This window comes from Rhodotorula toruloides (assembly GCF_000320785.1).
Source record: "Rhodotorula toruloides NP11 unplaced genomic scaffold Scaffold39, whole genome shotgun sequence".
Taxonomy (NCBI): domain Eukaryota; kingdom Fungi; phylum Basidiomycota; class Microbotryomycetes; order Sporidiobolales; family Sporidiobolaceae; genus Rhodotorula; species Rhodotorula toruloides.
In genome coordinates, this window is record NW_015622999.1 from 8,851 (window position 1) to 27,113 (window position 18,263).

General features: G+C 60.1%; 7 protein-coding genes across 7 annotated transcripts; 5 read left to right on the forward strand and 2 right to left on the reverse strand.

Annotated features, from left to right (window-relative positions):
• Positions 1–76: 76 nt before the first annotated feature.
• Positions 77–1,567, forward strand: RHTO_05939 (uncharacterized protein; the record flags this gene model as incomplete). The annotated part of the gene is made up of 3 exons (XM_016419600.1): positions 77–246; positions 590–699; positions 723–1,567. 3 exons carry the CDS (start codon positions 77–79, stop codon positions 1,565–1,567), a joined length of 1,125 nt encoding a protein of 374 aa, XP_016269527.1.
• A 1,778-nt stretch (positions 1,568–3,345) lies between these two features.
• On the forward strand, positions 3,346–4,865 carry RHTO_05940 (sulfate transporter; the record flags this gene model as incomplete). The annotated part of the gene is made up of 7 exons (XM_016419601.1): positions 3,346–3,358; positions 3,725–3,846; positions 3,912–3,977; positions 4,035–4,333; positions 4,391–4,436; positions 4,487–4,540; positions 4,776–4,865. The coding sequence occupies 7 exons, from the start codon at positions 3,346–3,348 to the stop codon at positions 4,863–4,865; spliced, it is 690 nt and encodes a 229-aa protein (XP_016269528.1).
• Positions 4,866–7,144: 2,279 nt separating this feature from the next.
• On the reverse strand, positions 7,145–7,714 carry RHTO_05941 (protein of unknown function DUF2015; the record flags this gene model as incomplete). Its single annotated transcript, XM_016419602.1, has 4 exons — positions 7,145–7,173; positions 7,233–7,259; positions 7,324–7,488; positions 7,549–7,714. 4 exons carry the CDS (start codon positions 7,712–7,714, stop codon positions 7,145–7,147), a joined length of 387 nt encoding a protein of 128 aa, XP_016269529.1.
• Positions 7,715–7,950: 236 nt separating this feature from the next.
• RHTO_05942 (tRNA (guanine-N7-)-methyltransferase subunit Trm82) lies at positions 7,951–10,051 on the forward strand (the record flags this gene model as incomplete). The annotated part of the gene is made up of 4 exons (XM_016419603.1): positions 7,951–8,198; positions 8,266–8,511; positions 8,574–8,807; positions 8,869–10,051. The coding sequence occupies 4 exons, from the start codon at positions 7,951–7,953 to the stop codon at positions 10,049–10,051; spliced, it is 1,911 nt and encodes a 636-aa protein (XP_016269530.1).
• A 90-nt stretch (positions 10,052–10,141) lies between these two features.
• On the reverse strand, positions 10,142–10,920 carry RHTO_05943 (FAD-linked sulfhydryl oxidase ALR; the record flags this gene model as incomplete). The annotated part of the gene is made up of 2 exons (XM_016419604.1): positions 10,142–10,672; positions 10,762–10,920. The coding sequence occupies 2 exons, from the start codon at positions 10,918–10,920 to the stop codon at positions 10,142–10,144; spliced, it is 690 nt and encodes a 229-aa protein (XP_016269531.1).
• A 614-nt stretch (positions 10,921–11,534) lies between these two features.
• On the forward strand, positions 11,535–13,523 carry RHTO_05944 (prephenate dehydrogenase (NADP+); the record flags this gene model as incomplete). Its single annotated transcript, XM_016419605.1, has 7 exons — positions 11,535–11,641; positions 11,700–11,755; positions 11,817–11,933; positions 11,995–12,143; positions 12,200–12,351; positions 12,407–13,114; positions 13,436–13,523. The coding sequence occupies 7 exons, from the start codon at positions 11,535–11,537 to the stop codon at positions 13,521–13,523; spliced, it is 1,377 nt and encodes a 458-aa protein (XP_016269532.1).
• A 1,605-nt stretch (positions 13,524–15,128) lies between these two features.
• Positions 15,129–18,234, forward strand: RHTO_05945 (actin-related protein 8; the record flags this gene model as incomplete). Its single annotated transcript, XM_016419606.1, has 9 exons — positions 15,129–15,317; positions 15,388–15,404; positions 15,482–15,740; positions 15,796–16,437; positions 16,499–16,672; positions 16,730–16,956; positions 17,013–17,166; positions 17,224–17,328; positions 17,389–18,234. The coding sequence occupies 9 exons, from the start codon at positions 15,129–15,131 to the stop codon at positions 18,232–18,234; spliced, it is 2,613 nt and encodes an 870-aa protein (XP_016269533.1).
• Positions 18,235–18,263: the final 29 nt, after the last annotated feature.

Here is an 18,263-nt window from a genome sequence, read left to right on the forward strand (position 1 = left end):
ACCTCGTCTTGTCGCGCCTCCCTTCTTGTCCTCCTCACCACCCCTTGACTTCCTCGACCTCTTGCCCCAATTCACCATGCTGCCTGCACTGCTGCTACTCGCAACCACCGCCCTCGCGCTTCCCACTGCTCCCCGCGCCTTCCTCAAAGACAACGTCCTGATTGAGTGGTCCGCAACCCTCGACCCGCGACAGCTTGCAGACATCCCGCAGGGAGTTCAGCTCCTTGACCACTGGCCTCGCATCACGTAGCCTCAGAAGGGAAACGTCTTTCAGGCCGGCGGGCAGCTTCTCCTGAGTTGGTGAGTCTCGCTCGGCTTTCCCATGTTGACTTGGGGCTCGTGATCTTGCACTCTGGTCCTTCGTGAGACGTGGCTTTGCCTGCTTGGATGGTTGGGACATGTAGGCGTCGTTGGACGCGAGCAGGAAGTTCTGTTTGTCGCCAAGAAGGTGATAAGCGAACGACGCGTCGAGTCTGGCGCTCCGTGGGGAATGCGCGCTTTCTCGTTCTCAGCAGGCTCTTCATCTCCAACGGTCTTCTGGTTTGCTCAAAGCTTCAACACTGACCTTGCCTCTTCCGGTGGTTTGCAGGAACAACACCAAGCCAGACATCCCCGACAACCAGATCCACAAGTCTTCGCCCGTGATCCTTGGCTTCCTCGACGAGTCGAACCCCGGCAGCGGTTACAACCTCGACGTTCGTGAGTAGAGCGTCGTCGCACAGCCATGGAAGAGACGCTGACAGACGCCGGCACGCAGAGCACCCTCTCGGCAACGTCTCTTTCTACTCCCGAGTTGGCAGACGAAGAGGCGAAGAGGGCGGCGGGAGTTGGTGATGACGAGGTGGGGAAGTTGAAGGGAGGACTTGCGGGCGGGCGCAGCGGGCGCAGACGCGGTCCTAAGATGTTCAGGCCAAGCCAGGGCAGCAGCAGCTTGTCGTCAGCGGACGAGAGCGGGTGGGAGGAGGACGAGGAGGAGCGGGCGACTCGCCTCGAGCGCGAAGTCGCTCGCCTCGGTCGTCTCGGCTCCTCAACGCTTGCGGGCCCCGATGGGCTCGTCAAAGGAGGCACAATGCTGCCGAAATCGCTCTCATCGCTCAAGCAGGCGCACCGCGCAGCTCTGCTTGCGGAATGGACTCGTCGATGGACCCTCTCTTCATCGCCAGGCGCCGGACTTCGCTCCGTCGACGCTCGCCCGCCGGGCCCACCCTTTATACGCGCCCTACACTCGCTTGACAGGGTCCACTCCACCCTCCTCGCCCGGCTTCGGCTCGACTTCAACGACTTGGGATCGTCGAAGGCGAGGATGGGACTTGGTACGGGACTTTGCGAGTGCGGCGAGGTGGTGGAGACCCGCCAGCACTTCATCCTCGAGTGCTCGCTCTACACGGACGAGCGTCAGCGGCTCCAGCGCGAAATCGGGTCGTCGAACCTCAAGATGGACAAGATCTTCTCTCCTCGCTTCTTCCGGCCTCTGCTTCGTTATATCCTGGCTACCTATCGCTTTCCTCAGTTGTATGCTCCACTCCCGCTCGTAGCTCCTGTAGCGTCTGGCGGCTCGCCCTCGTAGGCGGCCCCAAGTCGACATGGGCCTTTCCAGGCCTGAACGACTTTAAACTCGGAATCTATCCTATCCTATCCTATCCTATCCGGCCCTGGCTCGGCTTCCCTCCCTCTCCCTGCCGACCTCGCAACCTGCTCGACCTACCTCCTCTTCCTCGGCTCAACGTCGAACATCTCTCCCCTCTTCACCGTCAACACCGTCGCCTCGTCGTCGGGCTCCGCTCTTCCGGCTTCCTCTTCTTCCTCTGCCGCGACTTCGTCTTCCTCCGCACCGGCACACATCCAGTCGCAAGGTCTCACCGTACACTTCCCGAACGGCGAGGTGACCGTTGTCGGCGTTTCTTCGACCTCCTCAGCATCCTTCTCCTCGGAGACCTCGCTCGTCGACATCAACGCGCCCGCGTCCTCCTTGTCCTCTTCCGCTTCCGCTCCCGCAACCTCTCCCACTGCCGCACCCTCGTCAGAGGCGCCCTCGTCGTCAGCCTCCTCGTCAGAGGCACTCTCGTCGTCAGCCTCCTCGTCCAGCTCCAGCTCGAGCTCCGCATCCTCCGCAGTGTCATCATCCTCCGCCGCCGCCAACAACGCACCCTCTCCCGCTGCCGCCGCCGCAGCAAGCGCCACGCCATCCAAGACGAGCGGCGCAACTCTCTCGAGCAACTTGCTCTCTAGCCTCGCCGTTGGCGCGGTAGCAGCCTTCGCGGGCGCCTTGGTCCTGGTGATCTAAGGCTCTCGCCCTCGCAAAGCTCCCAACAGACACTTCGTTCGCCTTTCATTACGGTCCCTGCGCCTTTCCTCTGCACCTTACATATTCGCCTAACGCATAACCAGACAGGACTCTGTGAGGGCAATCCTCACGATTGAAGCCGACCTCAACAATGTGTCTGGTGCCTCGTCTCTCGCTTCAGCCCCCGTTTCTTGCTGACTTGTTTTCTTACATATCTTCCATTGCAGCAATGCCAGCCTCTCTGTCCCCAAGCAAGTCTCTCCAGGCAATGTCAAGGTCCCTGCACCTTTTGTCAGCTGGTGATACGGGTGTCATCACTTCACCAAGTTGTTGGCACTGTCAACTGTCATTGCCCTCTGAGGTTTGTGGATTCCATTTGGCCTCAGGTTCACATCTTCACCAGCTACTGCAGATGGCTCTCACCAGCTTGAGAACCAGTCCCTGTTGCTGTTCCATCTCTGCCAGCTGTTCCCCTGTCTCCCTGTGCACCTTCCACCAGTTCTGCCCTAGCCAGACCCCTTTAGGTATGTGCTGTCCAGTTCCAGCCTAGCCCTGGCCCCTGGCTGGGGATCCCTGATGCTCTCTTGTGCTCTGGCAGCCACTTCGGCTTCATTGCTGTTCCAGTGTCAATTTTGCTCCGTCTTGACAGCTCAGTATCACCAAGTCACACCCACAATTGCAGGTATGGGAGAGTCCACTTGTTGCAACGCTTGTGGGGCAGCGATTTGTGGGTACAGCCTTGTGCCTACCTACCTTGCTGCATGCACTGTATGTACTGTGACAGCAAGCAGATTCGATTGACTGCCCTTCTTAATCAGACATCTTCTGAGTTGACGTTGGAGAGTTCTGCAGCACTGTCACATGGTGCTTGCACTTGAAGAAATGGGCTCCACAAAAGACGACGAGAGACAGCACACTGTGAAACTTGATGTGTCACTCGTTGCTATGTCCACACAAGGCCTCACAGACAGTGGTAGCCCTCAAGCAAGCCTCTATAGCTCAGTGGCAGAGCGTGTCACTCGCAAGCATCAGCTCCCCCTTCCAATGGTTGCTGAGATGTGATGACAAGGTCGGGTGTTTCATTAACGCACGCACCTCCCGCAACACCCGCCAGCATGTCACAGCCACCCTCACGAGTAACAAACAGGCCTGTCACGGAGTCTCCATTCCGCACCGGCTAGCGCCAACCCCTGCTCGCGTCTCCTCCGCCTCTGTCATCTCGAGTGAGGAAGACAAAGACGGAACTGGCGCGGCTGGGACAGACAAGGACGGACTCTGAGAGTGATTTGAGGAGTCCAGGCCAAGGAAGGAGGCCGGGCAGCATAACATCGCAGAGTTGGACAGAAGTTGGTGCGTTTCAGTCCCCTCAAGGGAGATGACGGCGGTTAGACTGGTTGGAAAGGGGCTTCAGCGGCTTGACTGACATTCATGGGTGCACAGCTTTTGCCACTCTCCCTGAACGCCTCTCACAAGCCGCCGAATGGGCGCAGAAGTGCGAAAGGGTCGAGGAGGACTTGACGAGATGGCAGCTGCTGTACCGTCGGGCGCGCTACTACATCCCTGTGCATACTAGGAGCTGTCAAACGTCAGCCGACCATGTTGCTGACGTCGAAAGTTGGCGTCGCAGGTCCTCCAGTGGCTTCCGCATTACTCGCTCAAGAGCTTCATGCGGGATGTCATTGCCGCCCTCACGGTGCGTTCGGAGACGCCTCAAGAGCTTGATGAACATGCTGACCAGTCTAAAGTGCAGCTCACCTCGCTCATCGCGCCACAAAGCATGTCCTACGCAACAAACTTGGTCCACACCGATCCCGTCCACGGTCTCTTTGGCGCACCTGTACCCGCCATGATCTACTTGGCGATGGGAACATGCCGCCAACTGTCGGTTGGACCGGAAGCAGCGTTGTCGCTCATCACAGGCGAGACGATCGCCAAGTTCATCGAGGAGGAGGAGCATGCGCACGGCAGGATGAGCGATGCGCATCGAGTCAAGTTCATCGCTAAGATCATCACGGTCATTGCATTTGAGAGCGGTCTCCTGACCTTCCTGTACGTCCACTCAATGAGCAAGGGCTGCCCATTCAAGCTGATCTTCCTCACTCGCAGACTTGGATACTTCCGACTTGGCTTTCTCGATGCAGTTCTCTCGAGGGTGTGTGGCATTCACTTCCAGAAGTGCGCCCAGCTGACTGATTGATGCAGGTCCTCCTCCGCGGCTTCATGGCCGCCGTCGCGGTGACGATCTTCGTCTCCACTGTGGGCATCGTCGTTGTCGCGGTCCAAGAAGGTCAAGATCAAAAATGGCATTGTCTCGATGGCTTCTCAATTGTTTGGCTTCGTTTTTTGTTCCTCCAGCTCCACACACACCCCTCTACCAGCCCATTACGCTGCGTCCTCCCAATTCACTCCTTCCCATTCTATCGCACTCTCTCACTCTCACACTCACTTTTCCGCTCCACTGCACTCTCCACCATTGCTCCACCTCTTATAGCCTTTCCACATCAGTAGGTACCCCATCCAACACGTCATGCGCTGTGGCAGTCAGTCCCTGCCGGTCTACATGGGCTTAGCCGCGATATGACTAGAAAGAAGAACTTCTCTCTCTTTGAAATTGTCACCTGTCCTCTTTTCTTCAGGACAGCAGGCTGATGGTGGTGCCAGAGCATTGTTGCACAGTGCTGGCACTCAGAAAACCGAGTTCAGCAACTGTCTTTGCACGGCGCAGGCAGTATTGTAGTGACACTTGTTGCCACAGCCAGACAAGGCATCACAGACAATGGAGGTTCATCTCAAGAGTTCCTGTGACCAGGAAGCTGAGCAAGTCAACGACATGTAGCAAGTGCCGTGCTACGCCCGCTCCTCGAACCTCGACTCTTCCGGTCTCCTCGACTCGCCTTCTTTCGCTCGACTCGCCTTCGGCTCGACTCGCTCCTCCTATTGAACGGACATGGTCATGGCAGGACTGCAGCGGTGTGAATGATGAGACAGTTGTTGGGTGATCGATCTAGCTCGTAGACCTCCCGCTCCTCGCTCTTCTCTCTTCTCTCCTTAGCGCTCCCCTCCGCTCTCGCACTCACTTCTGGAACAGGACCCGAATCAGTATCGATCAGTTTTGTTACAGCTCGTCCGCCATCAACTACGCTAGTCGCCTGTCCTCGCATCGCGCTGAGGACGGTGCGCCTTGCATGCCGGCCTCTCCGAACTCTCTCAGTGTTCTCGGCTGTGCCTTGTTGCAGTGCTCACTTGCTTTGACCTGTCTCTGTGAACTCCTCTGACCAGTTGCCTGTCAGTGTTGGAAACGACAAGACGGACTCTGTGGTACTGATCTACTGTAGCTGTTGTGTAAACTCTCACCCCACCTCTGCAAACTGAGCTCGCACTCGCTTGACTTTGCCCTCATCTCACAACTTGCCCTTGCCTTCACTCAAATACTACAACAGGTTCACAGTGTTGCAGGAGGAGTGATGAGACGGATGTCGAGGGAGGAATTTACCCGGGCTTGCGGTAGCATCCCTCTCCTTTCCTCAGGCTGCATCTTGCTTTTGTCAGAACTCAAGCCCAGATAACTTGTATTCTCTTCCGTAGCTGGGAGTAATGTAGAAACACGGCTTGGTTCTAACGTAGCTCCCCTCGTGCCGCCGACACCCTTGACGAATGACTGGTCACTACATGTTGTCCCCTCACTCCTCTCCGCACGCTTACTCTCCCTTTACACTCTTGTCTCCTACATGTCCTAATCCAGAAATGCCCAGTCTTGTTGCAACTGCCAAACAAGCACAAGTTGCGTGTCCTGGCTCTGAAGTGGGCCCGCTGAACTTTGCAGCAGCTGCCTGACAAGGTCTGATCAAGCAATATTCTGGCTGGCCCGCCCAAGGTGACGAGAGTGCCAGACAAGCAAGAACACATGCAGCGGGGGCTTACCTAGCATGCTTCATATGCATTGGCGCATGACTCTTTCCATGACGAATGCTCTAGCATCATTGCCTTTGGAACAGTCGTTGCACTAGATGCTGAGATCTCAAGACTGGAGCGAAGACTGTCGTGGGGCAGTGCAAAAAAGGATCAAACACAATAGGCCGGTTAGCGTTCTATGTGCAAAAATATCACGCTGCTGATATCGGCGGCTGCATGGTGTAGTTGGTCATCACGTATCCTTAACATTCAATGGTTCGGATAAGGTCCTCAGTTCAAACCTGGGTGCGGTCATTACCTTTTCTTCCTGTCTTTCCTGACGGGCACCTCCTTTTTGCATGTTAAGTCAATGTACAGTGTTGTTGGAGCAAAAAGGAGTCGTGCTTGTTTGTGTATGCATCGCTTCGGATGCCAAAAGCACCCGGTAGCAAAAGATTTTGGCCCAACCGTGATTCGAACACGGGTTTCCGCAGGATCTCGAGGGCCACAATGCGGTGCCCTAACCAACTAGACTATTGGACCTTATTGAGAGCCCGAGTTGCTTGTGCAAATATAACCACTAGCCAAAGCGAGCGCCCTCAAGCGCCACCGCCCTAACCCTCTGGACGCTGTGTGCCGCTCAGGTGCTTCATTGACCTTGCATGATGTGTCTGCTTGGTAGAGCAACCAACAAGGTTGAGTTTGGCGTATCGTGAAACTGTTCGGATGCCTTGCAGGCACGGGCAATTCTGCCCTGCACGGGCGCTCGAGCAGGTGCGGGACAGAAGATACAACAACAGCCAAGGTGAGCTAATGTTCCCGGACTCCTGCCAGAACCACCTTGTAACGATACCTCTCCAGAAGACCGGAACATCCTTGCGGTGAAGAGATCTTGCAAGGGAGACACCCGGAACGAACAGAAATGTCACATTGTACAACAGGGAGGGACTGAAGAGGAGACATGCAGATTTAACCCAATGAAGTGATGGCCTTCGGATCTGCAAAGCAAGGAAATTAGCACGAGGCGGCCAGCAAGCCTCAAGGGATGCACACTCACCAATCGGGAACCCATTTGCATCAATGCCTGCAGAACAGCACAACAGGGTCAACACAATCCACCATAGCAAAGCAAGAGAGGGACAGCCCACCGTTCTTGCGGAAGATGCGGTTCATGTGGATGACCCTTGCCTCGTCAAACCCGACATTTTCCCGCTCCATGATCCTCCTCACCTCGGTGAGCGTTCGGTCGTCGAGCCCGGCGCGCTGGTCGCCCGAGATGTTGCCGCTCAAGTCGAAGTTGGAGGTCGAGAAGCCTGCAAGCCCGAGGTGCCAGTCAGTCTCCGGCTGAGCGGGGATAATGTAGAGTGTCCCACCTTGTTCTGCAGCATCCTCAAACGTTCGCAAAGGCGCGTAGTATCGTAGCCGAGAGGAGACGGAGCGCGGCAGGCGATCAACGTAGCGGTGTCGGTAGTGCCACGCGAGGAAGAGGCCAAGGAAGATGAGGCCGGCGAGGGGCAAAGAGTAGTGATATGACGGCATGTCGACTGCTATTTTCGATGACTGCGGCGGGGAGGGAGACGGCGAGAAGGTGAGGAGGCGGAGGACGAGGAGAACGAGGCGGGCGTCGGACGTTGCCGGAGCGTGATGCAGAGGGTTGATTTGGATGGCGGCTATGCCCTGCTGGAAGCCTGGCGCCAGTTGAGAGCCGTGCTATACTGGCCGCGTCGGCGAGGTGGGGAGAGGAGGCGGGACGGGAATGGGGAAGGCTGTCGGGGATGGGCGTCGCGCAGGCGAGAATAAGCAGGCTCGCAGGCCGTCTGGGAATGCTAGCGAAACTTCCGAGTTGGTCGACTGCGAGGAAGCCTGGCGAGGTGAGAGAGATGAAGCAAGCGATGAAGCTTTCCGCTGGACCGATGGCTTCGACGGCCCGCGCTGCCATGGAGCACCCTGTGCAGGTACTTGCTAGCACGACAGAACACATCGTCACGGCCTCGAACACGAAGCTGACCGTCTTTGACGCTGCGTGAGCTCCCCTCGTCCCCTTTCCTCGCTGAAACAGAAGCTGACATTGCGGCGGCGTGCTCACGCAGGACGAATGCACCCATCGCGTCAACGACCAACCACAAGGGCCTGATTCGCCTCCTTGCGACCTTCACGGACGACGTGGCGAAGAAGGCGTACCTCGTATCGACGGGCGAGGACAAGCTCCTCCAGGTCTCTTCGCTTCCCGACCTGCAGCTGCTCAGCTCGCGTGACCTGCCGAAGCGCGCCAATGCTCTCGAGGTGACTGCGTCTGGCGACATCGTGGTGGGCGACAAGTTCGGAGACGTCTACATGTGCGTTTCCTTGGCCTACTCGGCTCGCTATGCAGAGACGTTGAACCCTTGAAGCGCCACAGCTTCCCACTCGATGCACCAGCTGTCCCAGCGAACGTCAAACCGGAGGACCTGCCGAAGCCGCAACCCATCCTCGGGCACGTCTCGATGCTCAACACGCTCGCGCTCATCCCGGCCGACCCGGCGCATGGGTTGGCGAGGGATTGGATCGCGACCGGTGACCGCGACGAGCATGTGCGCATCTCTCGCTTCCCGGCCGGACATGTCATCGAGAAGTTCGCTTGGGGAAGCAAGCGGTGCGTTCACCGTGTCTCCCGGCTGCGTGCCAGGCTGACTCGACTACCTGCGATGAAACAGACTCGTCTCGTCGCTTTTGTACCTTCCAGCACCCTCATCCTCCAGCGCAGCAACTTCTCCGCCGTACCTGCTGTGCGCCGGTGCCGACCCCTCCATCCAAGTCTTCGAACTGCCCTCTGCCGAGCTCGTTTCGCGCTTCCCGATCGAGGAGATCATCTCAGCCTACATCTCCGTCCACCCCGAAGCACCGACGCCCGTCCCTGCGGGGAGACGGAAGAACAAGCAAGGCACGAAGAAGGGAAAGGGAAAGGAGGTCTCGAACGAAGGCGAGGCGGCGGAGCGAGACGATGCGACAGCGACGCCTGACCCGGACGCCGCTGCTGAAGAGGGCGGCGGCGGATCTGCAGCTCACGGAGCCGAGCTGGCGAAGGGTCTCGCAGTGGTGAAGATGGTGGAGGTGGGAACGACTCGCGAGGACGGCGGTATCATCGTCTTGGTCGCCGGCAGCACTGCGCTACTCTACATCTCATTCTCCCTTCTTCTGCCCACACACCCTGCCGCTGCACCCTCGACCGATGCAGCACCTTCCCTCCTCCGAGCCGCACATCCCATCCTCGATGTTGTCCCGACACCTATCCCCGCGTCGGCAGAGTCGCAGTGCGAGTTCCTCGTGTCGCTCGATCACACGAGCACGCCATCCCTACCTCCCGCCGCAACAGACTCCGAACAGCCGCCTACGCCTCTAATGCGCGTTTCGCTCGGCAAGGATGGACAACTCAAGGCGCTGCCAACCTTGACAACTGACGCGGTTCTGTTCGACGCGGCGTACGCTCAACAACCCGAGAACGCCAAGCAGCCGAGTGTTGCATCCCTCTACCCGGTCCTTTCGTTGCTGCACCATCCGGGAGACGAGGAGTTTGCCGAAGGCGGAGGCGAGGATGACGAAGCGCCGCGGGTGAGTCGCAAGGTCGGACGAGGCATGAAGCGCGCCGCGCCCGGGTCGAACGGAGCGCCGAGCGAGGTTGGCGACGAGGACGGTGCGAAGCGAATCGGCAAGCGCGCAATTGGACGTGCTGAGACGCTGAGGCGGTACGAGGAGGCCAAGCGCAAGCTTCAGGCCGGAGGGGAGACAGCGCAGTCGCTGACGGAGGGCGAGAAGGCTGCGGTCAAGGAAATGGAGGAGGAGGCCGAAGCGGCAGCGGCTGCCGAAGGTGCAGAGATGGAAGGCGCGCACGTCGCTTGATGGAGCAGTGTCAGCTGAGAATACATGCGAGGTTACTACAACAAGATCGTGCGCCGAATGCGAGATGCGAGGCGAGGAAGAATCTCCCGGTCAGGGATCACAGTGTCCATCCGCCCACCCGTCCCTCCACCGCTGCGGCACATTGGCGCAGTTAAACTTGTCCTTCCCGAGCCGCTCGTTGACCTCGTTATGCACATTACATAGCCAACCTTCGAGCGCCTCCCGGCCCTTTTCCACGGCGGCTTCTGGCGGATGCGTCTTCATGTATTCGCCGAGGTGGTCGGCGCACACGCCGCAGGGATAGAGTGTGGGGAGTGCTCGCAAGAGGCCGAGCATCGACGACTTTTGATGCTGGCTCGGCTGAGGAGGGAAGTACGAGGCGGTCGTGTGAAGGAACGTCCAGGTGTGTCTGCCGAGCCGTTCGACGTCGGGCGGACAGTCGGCAGGGAGAACTGGTTCTGCTGCAGCCGTCGCACCTGCGAGTGCACCGCCTGCGGCGACGGCACCGGCTGCCGAGGAAGTCGAGGAGGGGGTTCCGGCGGCGAAAGCGTCTCCTCCCGCCGATGACTGCGCCCCGGGTTTCTTCTTGAAGCCGGCGAACGACCGGAAAGCTGTGCAAGCCTGTGGAAAGGCTCAATCAGCATCCGCGCCGCGAGGTTCGCCGCTGGACCCTCGCTGATGGAAGCAGGGAGAGGGGAGGAGCAGCGCACCTTGCAAGGCTTCCCGTCCGGTCCAATGACCATCCCTGGCGGCAGCGCGCCTCCAGCAGTCTCCGTCATGCCAATGCGAGCTGTTCGGGGCGTGGTAAGCGAGTGTATGCGAGGAAAGACTTGTGTTCGCACGCGGCGGCCTCTCTTGACCTCCTCCATATCACAACGCGATTTAACTGCCACGCTAGGTTCGCACTCAGGTGGACCACGCCTAGTCCAGTGGCCTGGTGTTCGCGCAGATCGACCCTCAACTCTCGTCGACCAGCAACAAGCGGCGACGGGAGGTCCCTCTCATGGCGACTCGCCGGACTCCCTTTCGCGGATGGGCTGCAGTCGCGATAAGTGGGACGTACAGACTGGTCGGAGGAGTAGTACAGGCCGTACGGTACGAACAGAACGGCGGAGTTGTGCGGGCCCTCTTTATCCTGCAACGCATCCTTCACGACCTCGTCTCGCAGACGAAGCATCACCGCGTTCGTTCTTGGCGAGCTGCAGAAAGCTTGTCACACTTGCGAGAGCTCGAATGCGAACTCGCAAGCTCTGCTGCTGCTAGCTCGGCCAGCTCGCATCTCCAAGTCAAGTTCGCTCTTTTCCTCTTGTCCCTGGCTTTCCCGCCCACGTGCCAGGCAGCGCTAGTCCGGACTGCTAAGCAAGCTTCCTCCCTCACTTGGTGCCGCCCGACAGCCTGCTCCGTTGCGCCGTACCGCGTCCTGCTTCCCCACTCTCCTCGACTTTCCGCAGCGACCCTCTCCTCATTCAGCGACTTGACCGACATGCCGGCACTACCACCCGTCTCGGAAGCTGTCATTGGCCTGATCGGCATGGGCGAGATGGGCAAGATGTACGCGGAGCGACTGAGCAAGGGTGGGCAGTGCAAGAAGTGGGTCTCTTCTGCGGCAGTCCAACCCGCCGCGATAAGCTGACCAGACAAATGACAGAATCAACGTATGCGATCTGCCGGAGAGGTACGACCAGCTGGTGGAGTACTGCAAGGGTGCGATTGGCCTTCCTCTGTGCTCCCGGGCTTTTTTGGCGCTGATCGCGACCGCCCGCAGGAAAGGACAAGCTCGTACCGCTGCGAGACGGTCACTTGGTCTCGCGAGAGAGCGACTTCATCATCTACTCGGTCGAAGCGGCGTACGTGGACAAGGTTGTCGCGCAGTACGGGCCTTGTGCGTTGCTTTCCAGTCCCCCGAGCGTGCCCAACCATGAGCTGACGTACAAGTGCGCCAGCTACAAAGGTCGGCGCCATCGTGTCTGGCCAAACGTCTGTCAAGGCTCCAGAACGAGCCGCCTTTGAGAAGCACCTTCCCGCCGACGTCCACATCGTCTCCATTCACTCGCTGCACGGACCAACTGTCCCAACAGACGGTCAAGCACTCGTACGACAGCTCTCACCAGCGACCTGTAATCAGCGCTGACCTGCGCACTTCCGCAGATCATCATCCAGCATCGCGCCGACAACGAGCACGTCCGCTTCGTCAAGGAGGTCCTCGCACCGCTCAACTCTCGCTACGTCGACCTGTCGTACGACGAGCATGACGAGGTGACGGCGAACACGCAGGCAGTAACTCACGCAGCATTCCTCTCGTGAGTAGGCCCGTCCCCTATCCCGCGCATCGCGCTGACGCGGTGAGCTCGACAGCATGGGCACCGCTTGGCGCTGCACTGGTCAATTCCCGTGGGAGCTCGGACGCTACATCGGCGGGATCGAGGTCGTCAAGATCAACATTACGCTTCGAATTTACGCGGCAAAGTGGCACGTCTATGCCGGACTCGCGATCCTCAATCCGACGGCGCAGAAGCAGATTCACCAGTACGCGCAATCGGCGAGCGACCTTTTCAAGCTCATGGTGCAGAATAACGAGGTAGAGCTGCGTCGACGTGTCCTCGCAGCTCGCGACTTCGTCTTCGGTTCGACCGACGGCTCTTCACCCGACGCCCAGCCCGCTCCCATCCTCCTCTCCGACTCGGTCCTCGACCGCTTCGCGATAGGCGATCCTTCCCCGAACCAGCCCGCACCGCCGCCCAACTCGCATCTCGCTCTTCTCGCCATGGTCGACTGCTGGCACCAACTGCGCATCCGGCCATTCGTCCACCTTGCACTCGCAGCGACACCCGTCTTCCGCTTCTGGATCGGAGTCGCCGAGTACCTCTTCCGCGACGAGGAGCGGCTCGAGGCGGCGATCAAGGCGGCGGGAAGGCTCGGCGGCCACGGTATCGCATTCAGCTCGGATGATGCCGAGTTTGTCATCGCTGCGCGCGGGTGGAGCGACACGGTTCGCTACGGGAGCTTCGAGGCGTACAAGCAGCGGTTTGACGAGACGAGGATGTTCTTCGAGCCGAGGTTTGAGTGCGTTCACGTTTTCTCTCCTTTCCGAGCGTGTGTACGAGAGGAACGTCGTCGTACGACGAGCGTTGAAGAGTTGGGCGGAGGATTTTGCGGCTGTTCCTGGTACAGCAGGCTGACGCATCCTCTTCTCGCATCACTCTATCGACACTCCGTCCCTCCCCTCCACCCTCATTCCACCGTCCTGATTCGCCTCCTTCTTCCGCTCGCTGCGCTTCCTCCTCCTATCCTTTCCGCCCACATCTCCTTCTTTTCTCTCGCCCGCCCTCGTCCGCCCATCTACGCAATCCGTCCTCTCTCTCTCTCTCCCCTTCCGGCTCGCAGAGAATCCCGCATCGCCAACCGCGACATGTTTGCCTTCCTCGCCGAAGAGCCGGTGCGGACAGACAAGATGGACAAGACGGAACCTTGAGACGAGCGGGAGTTTGCACAGACGAGAGAAGGGCTTGGTGGCAAGGGCTAGGGAGGATGTAGAGTCAGGCGATGGGACGCGCCCAGGGGCGACCGCTGGAACGGCCGCTTTCCGCTCTTCATACCATGCTTCATCGAGAGGTTCAGCGTGAGCTTGCGAAGCTATCTCGGGAAGCTTTTGACGGAAACAGCTTGCCTAGCGAGCAAGGTATCGGCGGTTCCCGCAACCAAGACTGGGGCAGCATCGCCCTCAATCCTAAGCGAAGTTAGCATGCAGCGAAGAAGGAAGTGCAAATGGGCGCAGCTACAGCGAGCTTTTCCGGCAGGGTTGAGCGAATCATCCCGCAGCAGCGACTCGCTGCGAGGAGCGTGTAGGAGCAGAGAAGTGACGGCTTCGCGCACAGAGCGGGAAAGGAGCTTGCGAAGGCAGAGCGTCGAAAGAGTGTGGGACTGCTGAGGAGGTTGCGCGCGAGCTGGAGGATGTCCTTAGTGCAGTGGTCGTCACAAGCGCAATGAGGGTCGCAGCAGTTAAGGCGCCGCCCAGAAAAAGTGAAGAAGCGCGGGAAGAAGATGCACCATCCTGCGACTGCGTCGAGACAGAAGGCCAAGCCCGTGTGCGTGCGTCGCGGTCGCTAAGACGGTCGTCTTCGTAGCGCGAGAAAGGCGGCAAACGCTTTGAAGGCAGCGCTTAGCATGGGATAGTAAAGGGGAGCGCAGGGTCGCAAGAGCGCTGTGGTGGAAGGCTTAAGCCAGCCAAGCGAGCTGGGCCTGTGGAGCGGACCGAACCGCTGGACAGTACGAGCGAGAGAAGGTTGAGGCAGGCGAGATGTGGGAGACGAGCGAGAGAAGGTCAAGGGAGGCGAGATGTGAGGAGCCGGACGGAAGCGCTTCAAGAGGGCGACTCCTTCCGGCCGTTTAACGTCCTCGAGCGTTCAAGGAACGTCCCGCCTTCAGCAGAACTCCGCCATCAGGGAACCGTCTCCACCAGACTGACCCTGCGGCCAGAGACGAGCGAAGAAGCGAATCGATCGCTAAGGCGAGCTCGAGGGGAGGCCGACTGACTTCTCCCGACACGAGGCGCGGTTCCGTATGGCGCTCAACGCGGTGTGATTGCATGGCTGAATGGAGATACGGGCGGTGGGAAGGGCGAAGCTGGGATCTGTGCGGGAGGGAAGCGAGCGAGGTCAGCGAACCCTGCTCAAACTCCCGCCGCGCGCGGGCTGCATCGGGTGCGAGTGTGTGCGAGTGTGTCGTGCGAGTGTGGGTGTCAGACAAGGACCGGTTTCCCGGCAAGGTAGCTGAGGTTTTTTCTCCAGTGGGCGACGCCCCTCGACCCGCCAGCCCGAGGGCCAGCGAGTCGAAGGACGCCACACGTCGTGCCAAATGCGCTCAGGTCATCATGTTGAGGGTGTGTGTGTGTTGCTTGGAGGAGTGTGCGGGCGTGGAGAGGGAGACTCACCCAGGATGTCGAGGAAAAGGTTCGGGTGCGGCGGGAAGAGCGCGTGCGGACGGGCTGAGCAGGTAGACAGGGGATGCAGTCGAGTGTAGCAGTCGCCTGAGCCAGTCAGCCAAGCCCCAGCTTGTTGTGCAAAGTGAGCCGAGTGATATGAGCGAGGCAGAGAGAGGGCGAGCGAGAGAGGCGCGGGCCAAGTTCTGCGCGCTCGACACGTCAGCCAGCCAAACGCACCTCGCCCAAGTCGAACACTCGCTCTCAAACTCGAGCACACGGATGCCGTCGAGGCCAGCGACACGCGCAGACCCAACAGGGCACGCACTCAAGTTCACCACCTTCGCAGTCAGTCACAGCGAGCTACCCTCGTCCAGCTTCGTGCTGACCTCGACTCTCCCCACTTGCGCGCACACAGCCCGTCGGCTTCCTCAAGTGCGTCCACCTCAAAAAGCACATGCGAGACAGAAGCAAGAAGCAACTGGCTGACTTGGTCCCCGCCCCCGCAACAGCGCAAAGAATGTCGCCTCGTCGTTCGCAAAGCAAGACTCGCAATCGTTCCTCGCCCGCCGCTTGCCCGACGCAGAACGCGACTCGGTCCGCGAGGCCAAGCGCAGGCGCTTGATGGCCAGCGAGGAAGAGGTCGAGGCGGCTGCAGCGCGGACAGGGGGTGCGGGAGGCAGGGTCGAGGTCAACGTCCTCGCTTCGGCGCCGGAGGGTGCGGTGCGGAGGCGACCGGCGCGCGAGGGCGGCGCTACACAGGGCAGAGAGGTGCGCCGCCTGGATGACCTCACTCGGGGTCCGCTGACACTCCCTCCGCTCGCAGACCTCCCCCTCGTCCGCCTCCGACCCCCTCTCCCGCACGCTCGTCATTCACCCCGGCTCGCGCTGGCTCCGCATCGGTCGCGCAAACGACCTGACGCCCGTCGCCGTGCCGAACGTCATTGCGCGCAAGTCGACGAGGGCGATTCCAACTCCTGCGGATGTCAAGGGCAAGGGTCGTGCGATTGAGGCGGACGGTGCGGGTCCTGCGACGGCTGTCAACGGCTCGACGACGATGAACAGCTCGACTGCACCTCCATCGATTATGAACGCCCCCGCCCTTCCCGCCGTCGGCGCCCTACCGCCTCTGCCTGGCGCCGCCCAACCCGCCACGACCGAGGACACAGCCATGCGCGACGGTGACCAAGACGACGACGCCGACTCGTGGGGCTCGGGCTCTGAAGACGGTCGCGGCACATCGAAACCTCGTTCAAGCGAGCCCACCAACCCTCTCTCCGCCAAGATCAGCTCGATCCGAGCCGACTTGCGTGCGCGGATGAGGGCGTACAAGTTGCGTGGACAGGGAAACGGGAACAGTCAGGCTGCGACGTTCAACGAGAGTGTTAGGCCGCAGGAGATGGAGGAGGACTTTGAGGGCGATATCGAGTGGACGACGGCTGAGGCGCCTGTATGGGTTGGCAACAAGGTGCGCTGGCGTGTGAGACCGCGTATGGCGACGGAGGGCTGACCCGTGCTCGTCTGTGCAGGCCGTTCGCATTCCGGATCCTGCGGCGTCGGGCTACGAGCTCCGCTGGCCGTTCCTGCGGGGCAACTTCAACACGCAGGGATATACCACTCCGCAAGAGCTGCTCGGCGACATCGAGACGATCTACACGACTGCGATCAAGGAAGAGCTGGGTATCGAGCCGGAGGACCTGAAGGTGCGGTTCCCTCTCCTCGCTTTCGCTCTCACTCGCCGACTCTCGACTCGCGCGCAGGACTACGCCGTCATCTTCCTCATTCCCGACCTATACGACGAGACCTACGTCCGCGAGATGTCGGACCTCTTGCTCGGCTCGATCGGCTTCAAGCAGCTCTGCCTCATGCAAGAGAGCATCTGCGCAACCTTCGGTGCGGGCGTCACCTCGGCGTGCGTGATCGATATCGGCGCGAGGACGACCAAGATCACCTGCGTCGAAGAAGGCCTAGTGCTGCCAGAGACTCGGTGCGTTCAGCTCTCCTCGCTCGCAGGTCTCGAGGAACTCACGTCTCGCCATGCAGCATGATCCTCGACTTTGCCGGCGACGACATCACGTCCTTTCTGCATACGCTCCTGCAGCGCCTCAATTTCCCGTACAAGGAGGCGGACTTGTCGAAGTGGTACGACTGGATCGTCCTCGAGGACCTCAAGGAGCGCTCGGTCGTCCTAAGCGAGGTGCGTAGCTCGATATTGTCTTCCACATGCCGAAGCTCACCTTGTTACACCGCTCAGGCCGACATCGGGCTCAACTTGTACGATTTTTTCGTCCGCCACCCCGGCCTCTTGACGCAGAAGTACTCAATGCGGATGTACGACGACTGCATTCTCGCTCCCTACGTGCGTCACGATCCGTTCTCGCCATGAGTGCGCGAAGCTGACCGGACGTCGCTCCGACAGGCCCTCTTCGCTCCCCGCGTCATCGACTTCGAGCAGAAGCGCGTCGAGATGCCTGCGCTGTGGAGCAAGGACGTCGACAATTCCACCGAGATCGGCGTTGTCGAAGAGACCGCAGCGATGCGCAACTCGGTCAAGCATCTTCTCGTCGCGGCGGAGTCAGCCGCAGCCGCTCCCGCAGCCGTCGCAGCTCTCATCCCCCCAACTCCTGTCCTACCAGGCGTCGCCTCGACCGCTGCATCGCCCGCGCCGAGTCAAGCCGGCACGCCTCTCCCCGACGACCCGAACGCGTTGACCTTCCCCTCCCTCCCTTCCGCACTTCCCGCTCTGCCCGGCCAAGCGGCACCTAGCGCTGCTCCTTCTTCCTTTGCCGGCTCCCCTGCGCCCGAGACTGGCGCCGCGACACCGAAAGCCGCAGCCGCCCCTCTCGCCTCCCCAGCCGTCCAGCCCGGCGCCGCTCCCACCGTCGACGTCCGCTACGAGTCGTCCAAGCTTCCGCTCGACGTAGCGATCGTCGAGTCGATCATGGCCGCCGGACCGACCGAAGACCGTCTCAAAAAAGTCGCAGCCAACATCCTCATCGTCGGCGGGACAGGCGGAATCCACAACATCGGTTTCGCCGTCGAGTCTCGCATCGGTCCTCAGCTCGCAGCGCGCGTACCGGCGCTCGGAGGAGGGCACGTCACGTATGTCCCGTGTCCGAGGGAGATCGAGCCGGAGAATATGGCGTGGAAGGGAATCAGTGCGCTCGCTAAGCTCGATGTCGCCAATGACTTGTGGGTGCGCAAGGAGGAGTGGGAGATGTTGGGCATGCGGGCGGTGCGAGAGCGTAGCTTCTACTGGACGTGATGATCTCGCAAGTCAGCCCCCGTACTCGA